Source organism: Anthonomus grandis, chromosome 14 (assembly GCF_022605725.1).
Source record: "Anthonomus grandis grandis chromosome 14, icAntGran1.3, whole genome shotgun sequence".
Classification (NCBI taxonomy): Eukaryota; Metazoa; Arthropoda; class Insecta; order Coleoptera; family Curculionidae; genus Anthonomus; species Anthonomus grandis.
The window spans coordinates 23,166,901-23,183,313 of record NC_065559.1 but is presented as its reverse complement, the minus strand read 5'-3'; the positions used below and the strand labels follow the sequence as shown (position 1 = coordinate 23,183,313).

The 16,413-nt window shown below is 36.1% G+C and overlaps 1 protein-coding gene and 1 long non-coding RNA gene across 2 annotated transcripts in view; both read left to right on the top strand.

The window, feature by feature from the left end:
- The window catches only part of LOC126744520 (ATP-binding cassette sub-family B member 10, mitochondrial), a 71,336-nt gene extending 60,103 nt beyond the window's left edge, over positions 1-11,233 (top strand). Inside the window, exon 10 of the mRNA XM_050451957.1 lies at positions 10,856-11,233. Within this exon, the coding sequence (XP_050307914.1) occupies positions 10,856-11,084 (229 nt within the window). The 3' untranslated portion in view covers positions 11,085-11,233. The remainder of the gene's footprint in view (positions 1-10,855) is intronic.
- LOC126744526 (uncharacterized) lies at positions 3,726-7,378 on the top strand. Its single transcript, XR_007663215.1, has 4 exons — positions 3,726-6,726; positions 6,782-6,863; positions 6,920-7,003; positions 7,059-7,378. It is a non-coding gene; the product is annotated as an uncharacterized LOC126744526 (long non-coding RNA).
- Positions 11,234-16,413: the final 5,180 nt, after the last annotated feature.

Below are 16,413 nucleotides of genomic sequence, written 5' to 3'. Positions count from 1 at the left end.
ATTTATGTAAAGTCTTCGCGTACTTTTAAATCGCAAAATCGTATTTTCGGATTAGAAAAATCCTCGGAAAAACCGGTTCTCCCGCGCGCCGCGGATTTATTTGTTTATATCAGACTTTAATACTTTAGTTCGTGTTTAATTTAATGTTTTTCTCCTAGTTCGGCTTGTAGTTAATACCAGAGTGTAAATATGCCTCAAAAGTGTTGTGTTCCGGGTTGTAACGGACACTATAAAAACGGACCTAAAGTGCATGTCTTCGGTTTTCCTAAGGATATAAATCTAAGGCGAAAATGGGTAAAGCCAAGTAAAGATGAAAGGTTTAAAAATATTGATGAGTTGAAGTTAGCAAAAGCCCTTGAATTAAGCAAAATTGACTTTGGCAAGCATGAGAAACAAAATAATTTTGACAGTTTTGAAGAGTTTATTGAAAAATTTTCTGCTTTTAAACTACTGAAAGATTGATTTACTGCTCACAGTGAGTCTCAAGACAGCAAAAAGCTAACAATTTATAAAATTGAATACACACCTGGTCCATGCATTAATTGGGCAATTGTTGTCGGCGGTTGGTTGAATCGGACTTGGGGCCCGATGATTTCAATGACTATTTTTCTAATATTGCTGAGAAGTTACTGGAAGCAGTTCCCAGTGACGGCGATCCATTGCAGTATCTTAATCGGAATGCTATCAACCAATCATTCTTTTTCCACCCTGTAGATGCCACCGAGGTCCTTGAAACAATTCAGTGCTTGAAGAATCATAGGTCTTCGGGTTCCGATGGTATCTCTTCACGTCTGCTGTTACTTCTGCCTGCGAGCGCTTTGGGTGCTTTGGTTTAGGCAGTCAATCAGTCATTTCTTCAGGGCGAGTTCCCATCCTGTTTAAAGGAAGCTATGATTATCCCTCTTCATAAGGGTGGTAGCTTGGACCGACCCTCTAACTTCCGTCCCATATCAATTTTGTCTACCCTCGCCAAGGTTCTTGAGCGGCTTGCAAAAAAGAGAATTGTCTCTTTTTTGACCAAATACAATGTGCTGTCCCCTAATCAGTATGGATTTCAGTCATCTAGGGGCACGCAGGATGCCATTTTCAGATTCTTGGAGAATGTGTATCTATCTATGAACTCCAAGGAGGCTGCAGCAGCGGTGTTCTGTGATCTGTCCAAGGCCTTTGATTGTGTGGATCATGGAATACTGCTGTCAAAGCTTGATTTTTATGGATTTAGGGGAGTGGCTTTGGGGTGGTTGAAGTCATACCTGTCTGGCCGCACACAGAGGGTGGTTGCATCTGGATTTTCGTCAGGGATAGCACATCTTAAATGTGGTGTACCTCAAGGGTCAGTGTTGGGTCCTATTTTGTTTTTATTATACGTTAATGACTTAAGCTCTCTATCACTGCATGGACTAATGGTTCAGTTTGCCGATGATACTACAATTCAGTGGCATAACAAAGATCAAAAAGTAGTCAGATCTCTCATAGTAGAGGACCTTCACAAAATTAAAGAGTGGTGCATCTGCAATCAGCTTGTATTCAATGTTGATAAGACTTTTGTTCTGGGCTTTAAGTGTAATGTAGAGGGTTTTTTGTTTGATGAGCAGAGCCCACCACATGGTAGGGATTATTGTCGATTTCTCGGCCTCTTCATTGATGAGAGTTTAAGGTTTGACAACCACGTTTTGGGCCTCGCTGCTAAACTTTCTTCTGGTTGTTTTGCAGTCAGGGTTGCCAGGCATGAGTTGGGGGGGTTGTTTGCTCGTTCAGTTTATTTCGCCTTAATAGACTCTCATATCCGTTATGGGTTGCCATTTTGGGGATTGTGCTCCAAGGGACTCCTTAACATAATTTTTACTATTCAGAAAAAAGCATTAAGGTATCTGTGTGGTGTTGGTCTAAGAGTCTCTTGTAAACCTCTTTTTGTAGCTGAAAGAATTTTAACAGTTTTCTCACTCTTTATATTGGAAACTGCAACACTCATACATAAGTCCGTAAGTCCACCATCCTGTACCAGTCATAATACTCGTCAAGTGGGCAACTTATCTCTTCCAATCCCCACCTCCTCACTTACGAGAAACTCTCTTATATTTATTAGTCGTAAAATATTTAATCATGTTCCTTTTTCGATTAGGACTGTTACAGACCTTAAAAAGTTTAGGAGAGAACTAAAGAAATTAATCTTACCAAAAGCTTACTACAGCATTGAAGAGTATTTTAACGATTCATTTTAATATTTAAAATTATTTGGTTTTGTCTTTGTTTATATAAAATATGCTTCTATGTACAATCAAAATCGATTCTGTATTCTGTTTTTGTCCTGTATAACCAAATAAATACTTGTATTATAAATTCTAGGATTAGGAAGTTTTTAGCATAAGTTTGTAAACTTGGCAAATAAAGTATATTTTGACTTTGACTAAATGTTGAAACTTTTTTATATAGCGAGCCAGTTTGTGTTTTAACATCAAAATTTAAAACTCCATATACTTCCCATAGTTTAGATAATTTATATGCAATACTTGAAGCAATAGACCTTACTATTATTACCCTGCCTTTGGAGGAAAATGTTACCAATAATGACAACCCTGACTGTGACTTAAATCCAAATACTGCTACCGAGACTGCTACCAATACCCTTGGCAATACTATTCTCGATCATGCCAAACCATCAAATGACATAAATAAAATGAAACGTGTGTTCGATTTTGTGTCAGACATACTAAAAAGTTTTAAAAACATTCAAGATAACAAAATAGTGCATGCTTTAGATTTTATTTGTGAACAATTAGCTTTGCTTACAACTGCAAAGGAAAGGTACAGATATTCTGATATTAAGTACTACAACAATTTTGACTTCTATAATATATACTATTTGTCCTCAGGCGTACAAGTATTTAAGAGATTATGGATCCCTAATTTTACCACATCCTCAAACTATAATGGGTATTTGTAACAAACACATGACCGACCCCCACATAGTTGAAAAAAAAATGCTTTTAACTTATGCCCGAAATGTGTTTAGTTTACTAAAGGATCATGAGAGATTTGTGACACTACTTTTTGATGAAATTCATATTGACCCTTACATGGACTATAAAGGCGGTAATATCACTGGAACATCAGTCAATAATAAGTCTCTATCTTTCTTGGCATTTACTTTTATGATTACAAGTGTGTGTTCCAGCTTTAAGGAAGTAGTTCACATAGCTCCCATCTCCAAAATTACATCAGACATACTTCATAATTTTATTAAGACAATTATTGAAAATTTAGAGGAGATTGGATACATAGTTTTTTAATAGTGTGATAATAATGCCACAGGAACGCTAATTATTATATAATAATGTAACGGGAAAGCCATTAGTCATTTTTCAACTGCAGACCAACTTAGCATTGTTTATCCTCATCCCATAGATAATCAGAGACCATTATTTTACCTATTTGACACACTTCACTTACTTAAATGTGTATTTAATAATTGGCTTAACTCTAAACCAGACCAAAAATTTTATTTTCCTGATTTTGACACCTCGAAGAAAAAATGTGCTTTTTTTTCTGCAATTAAAAAATTACATGAACTGGAGTATACCTAAGCTTTTTAAGCTTTTAAAGTCAATATATGTATTTATGTGTATATAATAACATTTTTTACTAACATGAACTATTTACATTTTTTATATTTTTATGTTGATATTTACATTTTTTATATATATTTGAAATATTTCTGTATTACTAAGACTATGGTGACTAAGGAACTCACTTAGCAATGAAAAGCTTTCGATTTCTCTCTTACCAAAACAAGTAATCCAAAAATCTAATTTTCTTTTAAAGGCAGTTATTTTGTTGTTGGTATTGAAAACTGTTGTCTGTTTTCCTTGTAGTGACAGGTTTAATTCGTTAAGTTTTCCAAACATGTCTGCTAAAAATGCTAGTCTAAATAACCAGCTTTTATCGAACAAACGGTCTTTTAAATTAAAAGGAACATCTGTAAGAGAAGCTTCTAATTCTGTTCTTAGTTCAAAAAGCCTTGTCAAAGTTTTACCCCGAGACAACCATCTCACTTCAGTATGGAGCAATAGTGGTTTATGATCGCTACCATAATCTTGACATAATATTGAGAACAATCGGGATTGTAGTGGACGTGACTTGACAAAATTAATTATTTTTACTGACTCAACAGGAACCAATTTTAAATTTGGTGGCATTTTCTTAACCGCGAGTGATTGTCTATGCAGGATGCAGTGGCTGGAACTACAATTTGGCGCTTTCATTTTTATTCGTGATATTGCTCCTGCTGTTCTACCTGTCATTGCAAATATCAATGCAATCATTCCAATCGAGTTGGTTTTCTTCAAAAAATATGTTAATCGTGTTAAAAATTTCTTCTCCGGTTGTGTTAGTAGGCAGCGATGAGCACATAAACAAGTCTTCTTCGAGTGAATGTTTATATGGATATCGCACAATTACTAGCAAGATGGCCAGTCCAGCAACTTCAGTCGAATCATCCATTTGCAAGACGAATTTGTTATTTTGTAGCCGTGAAACCAGTTCTTGTTTTATGTTCGAAAGCGGCACTATAGAAAGATGCTTTACAGATTTTTCGTCGAGCATATATTTTGTTATGTCTACTAGACATGGTTTTATTAGCTTTTTCTCCGTGGCCTGTTCAATCACAGTCTGAGTCGCATATGTCATAGTTTTTTGGCTTCTTAATAATTGTTTTTTTTAACGTAGAAAAAATTCTTTACTTTTGTTGTTGAAGTCGGGATGTACATACAGTTTCTAAATGTCGGCGCATCTTAGCAGGTACCATAGAACTATTAGGAAGGAGTTTGCTGCACAACATATAAAGAGGTGAGCCGTTGGAATCAACAAATCCGAGATTAATGTATGATTCGTCATACTTTCGTTTTTTCACCTTCAGTGTGTCATTAGATGTTTTACTACTTGAACTTAAAACCTTAAAACTAGAACTTGACGCCGTCATATCACCTTGATTTGAATTTGACGCATCATCCAAGCGAACCACATTTTTTGCAACACCTTTAAGCCAGCGCTCCATTCTTTTTTAACACTAATTTGATTTGGTCAATTTTATGACATAGTATCTCTATGTTATAGAATAGTATCTCTTGACGCACGAAATACAAGATTTTACAACCACTATGAACAACAACAAGACAAGCGATCATAAAATACTGAGCGCGGTGTGAGTAAATTTTGCGGTAAAGTCCAGTTCAGAGATCTATTAGAATCTTTGATGTGTCCCAGATGCCGCACTAACTAGTCCGTGCGCCTATGTCATATTTATTGTTGCATGATATATATGTTTAAATGGCAAAATTTTATATTGTCTATCTATGAAATCATTTTAAATATACGTAAAACCCCATGTTTTATACTATTTTTTATTTTTCTTTCGAAAATTTCAATTTTTAGAAAGAAAATAATATCACAAGAAAATAATATCAAAAAATTGACCGCGGACTAAAATCCAAGCATCTTACAAAATATTTTAAACACTTCCAGCACTCACAGACTTGTCACCTCTTTTTAGCCAGTCTATTAAACAAAGATAAAACACCTGCGTTCTGACAATTCCTACTTTAGGCTGTGCAAGTGATTGTGTATCTCTCTCTATCCCACTGAATTTAAGAATTACGGGGCCGTACCCAAATAAATTTTTGGACCGTTTTTGTATTATTTTCGTCGTGTTTTTAAAGAGATCTTTACGGATGGGTCTATCGCCTTTAAAATAGTTGTTGGATGGGTCTATCAGCTTTAATAGTTGGGAGGGGGGCCATGTGAGGTTATTATTTGATGTGTTTTGCCGGTTATGCTTTTTACACGTTTATGAAAGTAAAGAATTTAGAATTTGGCCTGTATTCCTGTAAATTTTTTGCAGTTTTTACTGTGAGGAACAGTGTTTTTTTATTTGTGTTTGTGGATTTGTTTTGGTATTATACCTAAAGACCTTAAAATGTTTCGACCCTGGAAAAATAGGCAGGAAAATTTGGCAAATGAAGAGGAAACTGTTTGTGCGGGCTTATGGAGACCGTGGGTGTACAAGAAAGACAATAACATTTGTGATAAAAACAATAAGAGTGATCTGGGCAGTGATTTAGACTTACATAGTTCTGATAGTTCATTTTCTAGTATTGAGGAAGCAAAAAGAAGCAAGGGAAGTAGAAGCTACAGAGGAAATCAAGCAGTTTTAAAAGAACAAATTTATCTTAATATCTATAACAATCTAAGGAATGATACTCAGTTCACAAATGATTGTAGTGCTTTGCAAAAAATAGCGTTTTTAACAGGGGTTCCCTATAGTACAATATGCCTGTAAAAAAAAGGATTAAACACAGAATAAAAAGGAAAGATGCAGGACAATCAAAGGGACTTGACATGGATATTGCCAAATTGCTAAGGAAAGGTGTGTATTCTAAATACAAAAACAATGAGGTTCTGACCATATAGACACCTTATCGGCAAGGGACAAACATTTCTCAGTCTCAACCTTGCGGAGATACCTGATAAAACTTGGATTTAAGCTTAAGATGGTTAACAAAAGAGCTGCTGTAATGGAATTGTCAGGTGGTGTATAGAATATTTGAGGAAAATTAAAAAAATTTGGGAGGAAGAAAGATCCATATATTATTTAGCCGAAACATGATATGATACATTTATGATTGATGTATGATTTCCATTCTCTAGGAAAAAAGTCTCTTTTTTGCCATAGTAAGAAAACCATATTTTTATTAATAAAACAAGTTTAAAATTTTGTTTTTTACAGCTTACTGCCCCTGTTGTCCTTCAGTGATACAATAAAGACTGCTTCTTCCACCATTCTCTGGGAAAAACCCTGTTTTGCTATGGTAAGAAAAACACTGTTTTTAATAAGAAAACAAATCTAAAATTTTGTTTTTTACAGCTTACTGCCCCTGTTGTCCTTCAGCAACACAATGAAGACTGCTTCTTCCTCCATTCTCTGGAAAAAAGTCCCTTTTTTGCCATAGTAAGAAAATCCTATTTTTATTAATTAAACAAGTTTAAAGTTTTGTTTTTTTCAGCTTACTGCCCCTGTTTGTCCTTCAGCGACACAATAAAGTATATATAATGTAATGCTTTAGAATCCATATGCTGATGTGCGAGATGAAGTTGGAATCCATGGCGGCAACAGAGAAACTGTTTTCTTCCTTAACGGAAGAAACTGCTAAAGAACAATGGCAAAAAAAACAGAATTTAGAAAATTTGTATTTTCTACTTTAACTTTTTGGGCCAGATTCAAAAGAGTGGTTAAATTTATAAAAGTATTTAGTATCCTCACTGTAGTTTTAGGATCCAGTATCCAGTATACTTAAAATGTAGTGTTTTGTATAAGATTTTTAGTTTTTAGTATAAGCATTTATTTTTGTTAATTTTTATCTAATCTCTCCTAATATGCATAATAACTAAATACGAGGCAAACAAATTAATAAATATGTTAGGGATGTAAGGTGTGTTTTTTTTTATAAGTAAAACTTTTGTCTTTTAATGGCATAAAGTATAGACAGCCAGATGATTTTTAATGTAAAAGTTTATTTAAAAAAATATACTTCCAATTTTCTGACTACATAATTACTTTTTATCAAAAGAAGTTGGTACTAAATATAGAGATGGGGGGTTTTCATGAGTATATTATTATAATAATATATCATAATATGTATTAATTAAAAAAAACTATAATAAAGGACATTGAATATGGCAGCCACAATCCCCATTAATAATCACCACCATGTAAAAATAAATCTCCATTCCCAAAAAAAGGAAATATATAAAATTTGAAGACAAACCAAAACATTTTACACTTTTGTGTCAAAAAGTAACTATTTAATGCCTTAATCCACAGAATAAATGGGCCTAAGTAATTTGTCACCTACTCTCTCATTAAACTCAAAAATGCTTTATTGTCAATATAAACATAGAAGTTGTAGACAAAGCCAATAGACTGTACATTAAAGGAATAAAAATGACAAACTAATTTAAAATAAAATAAAATTATATAGTAAAACTTTGAAAAATACTTAAATGCTAATCATTAAAAATTCATCATAGTTTAGGTGCTACATAGTTTAGTACGCTTTACTAGCAAGAAATATTTTCTTCCTTGTACGTAGGCTTTTTTCAGTCTTAAGTTGTCTTATTTCTAGTGGAAGTTTATTAAACAGCTTTCTACCTCCATATATGATAGAGCTACGGACAAGTTCAAAATGAGGAATGGGTAGCCTCAACAAATAGTTTTGTCGCGTATTATAGTGGCTTCCTAAGTGTTTCCAAAATAGAGTTTTCAAAATTAGAAGTTTCCAAAATAAAAATACAACACAGGGTTAAAATATTATGACTTACAAAAAGCGGGCGACATGAATCACGAGGCTTGGCCCCACATAGATATCTAATGGCCCCTTTTTGGATTACAAACACTGAACTAAAAAGTGAATTTGAACATGAACCCCAAAAGCAAATTCCATATCGAAAGTGCGACTCGATAATCGCGAAGTATGCAGATCTGGCGATGGAGAAATTAAGACTGGTGGCAATAACCCTTAGGGCGTAGCAGCCTGATGAGACTTTTCTACATACATTCACAATATGGTCTTCAAATTAAAGGAACTTGTCTATGGAAAGACCCAAAAACTTACTGAACGGTGGCATGTTGATGGCTTCATTATTTAAACATATATCATTTGTATTACATTTAAGGATATTTGTTTTGGAAACATTAAATGTCAAAAAATTTGCATCACACCAGTCTTTTATTTTTAAAAAATCTGCACGTATATTGGGCTCCATTTGAGAAACATCAGAGTCGTGCCAGAGGATGGTGGTATCATCGGCACACCAGTTACCTGCAGTTGTGGCAGATCGTTCACATAAATGAGAAAAATTAAAAGACCAAGTACTGATCCTTGCGGAACACCCACATTTATATTAAGTTCCTTAGACATACCACCATTAAAGTTGACAGCCTGGACACGATTTGATAAGTAGGAACGAAACCACTCAAGGGCAGTTCCCCTGAAACCATAGAGCTCCAGTTTCATCAGCAGCACTCTATGACTCATGCAGTCAAATGCCTTGGACAAGTCACAGAATACCGCTGCTGCAACTTCACCAACATTCAGTCGGTTGTACAGGTGCTCTAGAAAGCTAAAGATAGTATCATTTGTGCTCACAGACTCACGAAAGCCAAACTGCTGAAGACTCAATAGGCCAAATCTATTTGAAAATGAAACCATCCTCACCTTAACGAGCCGTTCCACTATCTTGGCTAAAGTAGGCAATAACTTTAGTTACGTAGTAACTTACTTAGTTTTCTATTTCGTTTTTTAATATTGACAACAGGAAAAGCAGTGTTAAAATTATTTAATACTATTTGATGAATGCTATGCAGTGGGTTAACAGTAGTCAATACATTATTCCAACTTGACATATTGCAAAGCAAAGAGACTTGACTTGTTATAAGGGACTGATGGCGCTAAAAACTAAACTTATGGAATTAAAATTTTTGGTTAAACTCATTTAACGTACTTAAATCTTATATTTAAATTAAATATTATCTTGCTATCAACTATCCTGAATTTCTAACTTAATAAAACTAAACCCAAAAATCCCGAATAATAAAGTTTTAAATGCAAATAAATTTTAAGGCCGGACCTGTGCAACTTTTCACGCTTGAGTGGCTGTGACTAAGGTCAGGCGTTTAACAAAATAGTACGTGGGCACATGCAGTCACATTTTACGAATCAAATGTATAAATTCTTAAAAAAATGCTTAAAACATTTATTTATTTAATGAAATGATTAAATATCGCTTAGAATAATACTTTATGACTCTTTCCACATAAAATTTTGCGGTTTAAAGATGCATGTCATGTGATAATACAAGCAACACTGGCACACGGACTATTTGCGGTACATCAAAGATTCTAATAGATCTCTGAACTGAACTATACGTTGCTTGATTAATAAATTCTCCGCGCCAAACAATCCTCCTTTATATTATACCAGCAACCATCGAATCATCTCGAATTCCTCAGAAACTTCGGAGAGCCAGACGATTTTCTCCGAAGTACGCGACGACGCACGAGCACGAGAAACAGCGCGACGAACCGAGGTCATTCGATTGCTTATAGTCCGGGGGCGAATGGTGTAATGTAATAGGTCGAGCATTTTCTTAATAATACATATATTAAATTTTCGTATATGTACCAGTAACACCTATAAGTAGGCGTTTCGTTTTGGTGGTTTATTTTTATCTTAGGTAACTTTATTCTTATAGGGTCCACTTTAATGACTGCTGGCGGAGCCCTACCGGAGGTTTCGGGGTGCACACTTTGAGTAACGCTGCTCTAGGCGAAATGTTGCAGAACTCGTAGAGAGTTTTGCATCTGGAATATCATAATTTCGTATATTTGCTTCCAAACTACAATATTCTCGCGGAGCGATCTGGGTGTACTGTTCAAGATTAAACCTGGCTGCTAGCTTAGTGCATTCGCCTTTTGTCGTATGGCGAAACGGACCAGAGTTTCATTGTTCACCATATACGACTACTAATTGTCCTTCTAACTTTTAATAAAATCTAAGGTTATTGGAGTAACTTTCATTAACTTACTCATAAAAAAGTTTCCACGAACCACAACTGCTGAAAGCAAATACGTTATTCCAACCCGAGTGACACACATCCCACTTTTGCTATTGCATATGCTTTCAGACACTATGTAATTTCCTATAATCTGCGATTTCGTTTCCATACCGAGTCGCCTTGACTCCTTTTACTTTAGGAAATTATGGAAACACCTTGTTATAATTAATTTTAATATCATTTTCAGTGCGCTGGATGCTCAATCCGAAAGACTAGTCCAAGAAGCGTTAGAACGCGTCATGAAGGGTCGAACTGTCCTTATCATCGCCCATAGATTATCGACGATTCAAAATGCCGACACGATTGCCGTTCTCCAGGATGGCGAAATTATTGAGCGCGGAAACTATCACGAGTTACTACAGAAAGAGACTGGTGCTTTTAGGGAATTGATGAAACATCAAGCTTTTCAAAGTTAATGATGTGATGGAATGTGTTTGTGGAAGAAATTTTTTTTTAGAAAGTCAAAAAATGATACATACGCCGTTCAAATTTTTAATTGTTATGGCGAACGTATGTAATATACTAATTATGTAATTAAAAGATGGTTTCAAGATTTATAGATAAACTGTTGTTTTTTTTTAATTCACATCCATAATGGTGTATTTCATAATAAATAGCTTGTATTCTATTCGCCAACAATAGAGGGTGGCTCATCGTACACAGTCCAGCGAGATTTACGGCTTTGAATGCGAATATTTAAACAAATATTCGGACTCGTATATTTTTTTTTTTGGCGGGGATATAAGATATTATCCCTCTCCGCCCCCTTTATCTTTTGAATTGACGAGAAGGTGCCATTTTGACAAATAAAATTAAATAAAAAACGGGGTCATGCAAACCATCGTTTGACAGCTCCCACTGAATGCCTTATGATCTTAGAATAAGTCATTACTTCAAAGGCAGCCTTTCAAAATCTTATTTTTCGCATTTTTATTTCCATTTAAAATAATTAAACGTTAGGTAACACAGAAATGTAACTATTTCACTATAAAAAATGTTGAAAATCTGCGCCATTAACTTCAAGAGAGTAAAATAATCTATTGGAGAACTCTTCACGGACATTTGGGAAAGTGGCAACATCAATATTGCGACATGCATCAATTATTCTTTGATGTAGATCGAAGAGAGATTCTGGCTGGATGACGTAGACTTTTGGTTTCAAGTAGCGCCATAAAAAAAAAGTTCAGGCGTGTAAGATCGGGTGACCTGGCTGGCCATTCGGTAGGCCCTCGACGACCAATCCACCGATTAGAGTATATAGAATAGATTCTTCGCGACGGCGACCGGCGACAGCGACCAAGCGACAATGGTCGCCTGTCGGTTGGCGACCTACAGCATACGAAACTACGCGGCAAAGCTACGCGACCCATACTAAACTCAGTGCAGATTATAAACTAAAGGTGGTTGGGTTTCAAGTATGTTGAGTGTTTAAACTACAAATAGAAAAAGAATTATTCAGCAGTTATTGGAGGATGAAGAAGATGATTTAGTTATTATGTTATTAACTATGCCTCCGAAAAAAGCAAAGAGGAAAATCGACTCAATTTTTACATCGCGAGAAGAAGAAGGGTGCTTTCAAATACTTATAAAACGGCACTTAAATTACAAAGAAGAGAAATTCAGAAAATATTGCCGGTTAAATCATAAACAGTTTAATTTCATACTCAATTTAATAAATGAAGACATCAGACCAAAACGAAATGGCCCACCAACAATAATTACAAGTGCTCAAAAACTTTTCCTTACATTGAGGTAAGAAAATAATTATCATCATATTGTGTAGATCCTAGATAATCACTAGCATCCGATACCACATGATCCGATAGTGAGGTAGTTAAGTTAGTAGGCTCGAGAATTGGAGAGGACACACTGTTAGGAGAATTTGGCGTCTGATTTATTGTAGAGGTGGTTGTATTATCTGATATGGAATAGCTTTGATTCGAATGTGAAGTAAAAGAAATGTTACTTCAATTTGAATTTTGATTAAGGTTCTTTAATTCATACTCAGCCATTAAATTAAAAACTTTAGTTTTAGCCTCGACTCTTAGTTCAGGTGTTAATTTATTTAAAATTGACCCGATATGAGAGCAAAATGAATTAATTCCATCTACATCTGCAGCTGGCTGATGTGGCTCCTGTGCCATCACGGCATTCATTTCATTTTGTCTCAGTTTGTCTCTCTCTTTCCAATACTCTATTAAAGATGCATATGCATTATTATTTTCCTGTTGACGTTTTCTGCATTTTTTCCCTAATCCACTCGTTCCAGCTGTGAGTGTTCCTATTCCGGTTGCCCTTTCATTGTTTGTCCGTTCACCGCTTACCTTGTCTCTATTGGTCCTCAATCTGCTTGTCTCAGCTGTGCCTATTCCTGCTAGTTCATTTTCCAATTCATTCGTTCTTCTTTCACTTCTCTCTTCTGTATCAATTGTCAGTCCACCAGTTGCCGTGTTTGTTTCTTCACTGTTTTCTTCACATTCAATGTTTTCATCTTGGACAGACGCAATACTGGTCCTTTCTGTAGGAATTTTATCCAGGAAGCGAAGTCGCTCAAACAACAGCCACTTTGTGGTTTTTGAAGAAGTTGAAGATCCCGTGGGCAATTTATTTTTACGTTTGCATCTATTGTAGGAATCTCTTATATACTTCCACCTTTTTTTGCATTCGTTACCTGTAACAAACAATTTTGTTTCAGATTTATAGCCACTGGAGTATCATATGCTTCATTGGAGTTTACTTATCGAATATCGGCAAGTTATATTAGCAGAATAATCAAGGACGTACTTGCAAGCCTACGAAAGAATTTAGTGCCACTTTTATTACCGACACCTACAGAAAATAATTTGAAGAATGTTGCAAATAACTTTTGGAATCGATGGAATTTTCCCAATTGCTTCGGGGCTATCGACGGTAAACATGTGCGGGTTAAGGCTCCTAATAACAGTGGTTCTCTGTTTTTTAATTATAAAGAATATTATTCGATTGTGCTTTTGGCGGTGGTAGACGCCAATTACAAGTTTATTGCAGTTGACGTGGGCTCTTATGGTAAAGAGGGAGACAGCGGAATTTTCCACAAATCAGGCATAGGAAAAAAAATTGCTCGGGATCAATTTAATGCCCCGAAGCCCGCAAATTTACCAGGAACAGATATTGTACTTCCACACTTTTTAGTGGGTGATGAAGCGTTTGCCCTTGACACGTATATGATGAAGCCATATTATAGAAATGATGCGAGAGTGGATCGTGATAAAGCTATCTTCAACTACAGACTATGCCGTGCTAGAAGAGTGACAGAGAATTCATTTGCATTGTTATCACAGGTATTTCGAATATTTTACACACCGATATCAATCAGACCAGAGGTAGTTAATGACTTAATTTTGACCGCTTGTTGTCTGCATAATCTATTACGAGATGCTTATTTAGAACGAAATGACATTCCTTATTATAAAGATGACCCAAAGATATCCCGGCCTACAGACAACATGATACCATCAACCCGGTTTGGTGGCTTTGCAAACCAAGCGGCATTTCAAATTCGGGATTCATTAAAATCATTTTTCTTGCATCCAGCCGGTCAAGTTTCATGGCAAGAAAATAGTATAAATAGAAGAAATTAGTGTTTTCCTACAGTAATTTATTGTAGTATTTAAAATTGCGTACAAGAACTATACATATTATTGTACCACCAAAGTTTCGAGAAAAATATAGAAACATGAGGAGGTACTTACTTGTTTTATTCAGTGTTTGTCCAATTTCCTCCCAAATATTGTCCCTTACAACGTTATCTTTATAAGATTGCAGCTGTACATTGTATAAGGGTGGGTTTTTATTGGTTAATTCTATTAATATCTCATCCTCTTGTGATGAAAAAGTCGCCATTTTCACGTGCTTTTCGCTAAAGTCGCCCCGCAGCACTGCCTCGGGTGCGACCACGTCGCGTGTCGCAGGACGTTCGTGGGCCGCGCCTACATGTCGCGCGACTCGGTCGATTATCCCTGTCAGTGCTACATATAAATCCACGTGAAGCAGTAGGTCGCGGTCGTGGGTCGCAGTCGCTGGTCGCCGTCGCTAGGAACCGAATCCTACCTTAAGTATTAGTTGTTCTGTTGGGTTCTTTTTATAAAACTCGTTAGTTGTTGGTTTATTACATTTATTAACCACGAGAGAGAGATACATAATACATAAAGCACCTAGGACGGTCAAAAACTATCCTCTCACAAGCCCGATCAGGCCACCTGCCGCTAACCAATAGCGAGTCGCCCTTGGCGTAGGGATATTCAGGGTTGTCGTAATTAGAATAAATGTACAGTATTAAGCCTGACAGAACATTAGTCAAATATTCTCTAACATTTCTGCTAAAGCGAGGCGGTGCCCGATCTTGTTAAGAAATCAGTGGTTCTACTGCATTTTCCAACATGTTTAAGTAAAGGTAAAAGAGAGGCCCAACAATGTGATTCCCTAATATGCCAGCCCACACATTTATTTTTTTTGGGTATTGTGTGTGTGTTTCACGAAATATGTGGGGATTTACCTCGCTTTAATAACGGACATTTTGTCTATGATCATTACCATTAAAGAAAAAGTACATTCATCACTGAAACCAATGTTCTTCACATAAGTAGGCTGGCGTCTTATTTTCTCGGTTATTACTTCGCAGAATTTCATACGTCGATCAGGATCATCTTCTGTCAATTTATTTTTATACGGATGAAATACATGTTTTTTAAGTACTCTTTTCACAGTAACAGAAGATACATCACACGTGTCACCAACTGTGGAAGTAGACTGCTATAATAATCCCCTGTTTTTCTTCTGGATAGCTGGGACGCCCTGGATTTTTCCTACTGGCAACACTCAATTTCTGAATTAGCTCACGAATATATTGTCGATATACTACCCGGTCAGAAGAGCAAACATTAAGAATTAGAAATGGGAATATCACCCTTAACGAATATACCTACACCTCCTCCACGGTAACCACGATCCATTCTGTACAATAAATACCCATTAATATGTAGATCTTGATTTAAAACTCGATCATTCAGCCAAGTCTCTGAAACACTCAAAATATCCAAATTTAAATCTGAAATTGAGTCTTTAACGGCATGGTACCAAAGATCAAATGTTTACATGGCCAAACTTTATGTTTTGTGATGTTATGATGAGTTTGATTATTAAACAAATTTATTGCGTGAAACTTTATTAATGCTATTGCTAAACAACAGTAATAACTCGCGTATATGTTCTTGTGCTCAAACGGGCTAGACTAGAACTACTCAATCGGGGCGGTGTCCTGAACTTTCTACTGCAATAGGGGCCAATCAGTTATCGATCCTACGATCTGTTCAACACTGTGAACCTTTTTGGCTCATGGAGGGTGTCTACAGAAATCGGAGGAACACTGACTGGGACTACTTTCGAGAGGAATTAGTCGGCGGGATCTTGTGGACATATCGACAAGGTACACCCTCTCGGTGGACACTGAGATCGGGACTGTCAACCTGACTCGTAATACAAAAGTCGCGGTATTCGAGGGCAGCTGTCCACTCAGACGGAGATCCGAAAACGCTGAGAATGCATGGTGGAACAATAGCACGGAAAAACACCGTAACACTATACGCGCCGGCTTCTTCGCAGGGCAGTTCAAACTCTAAAAGACATTGCTGGAGGAGGTACGCCTGTGCAAGGTACTGTCCAAGGACCCTGGTTCTAAAATTGGGTCGCTGTCACTTCCAGATAGCG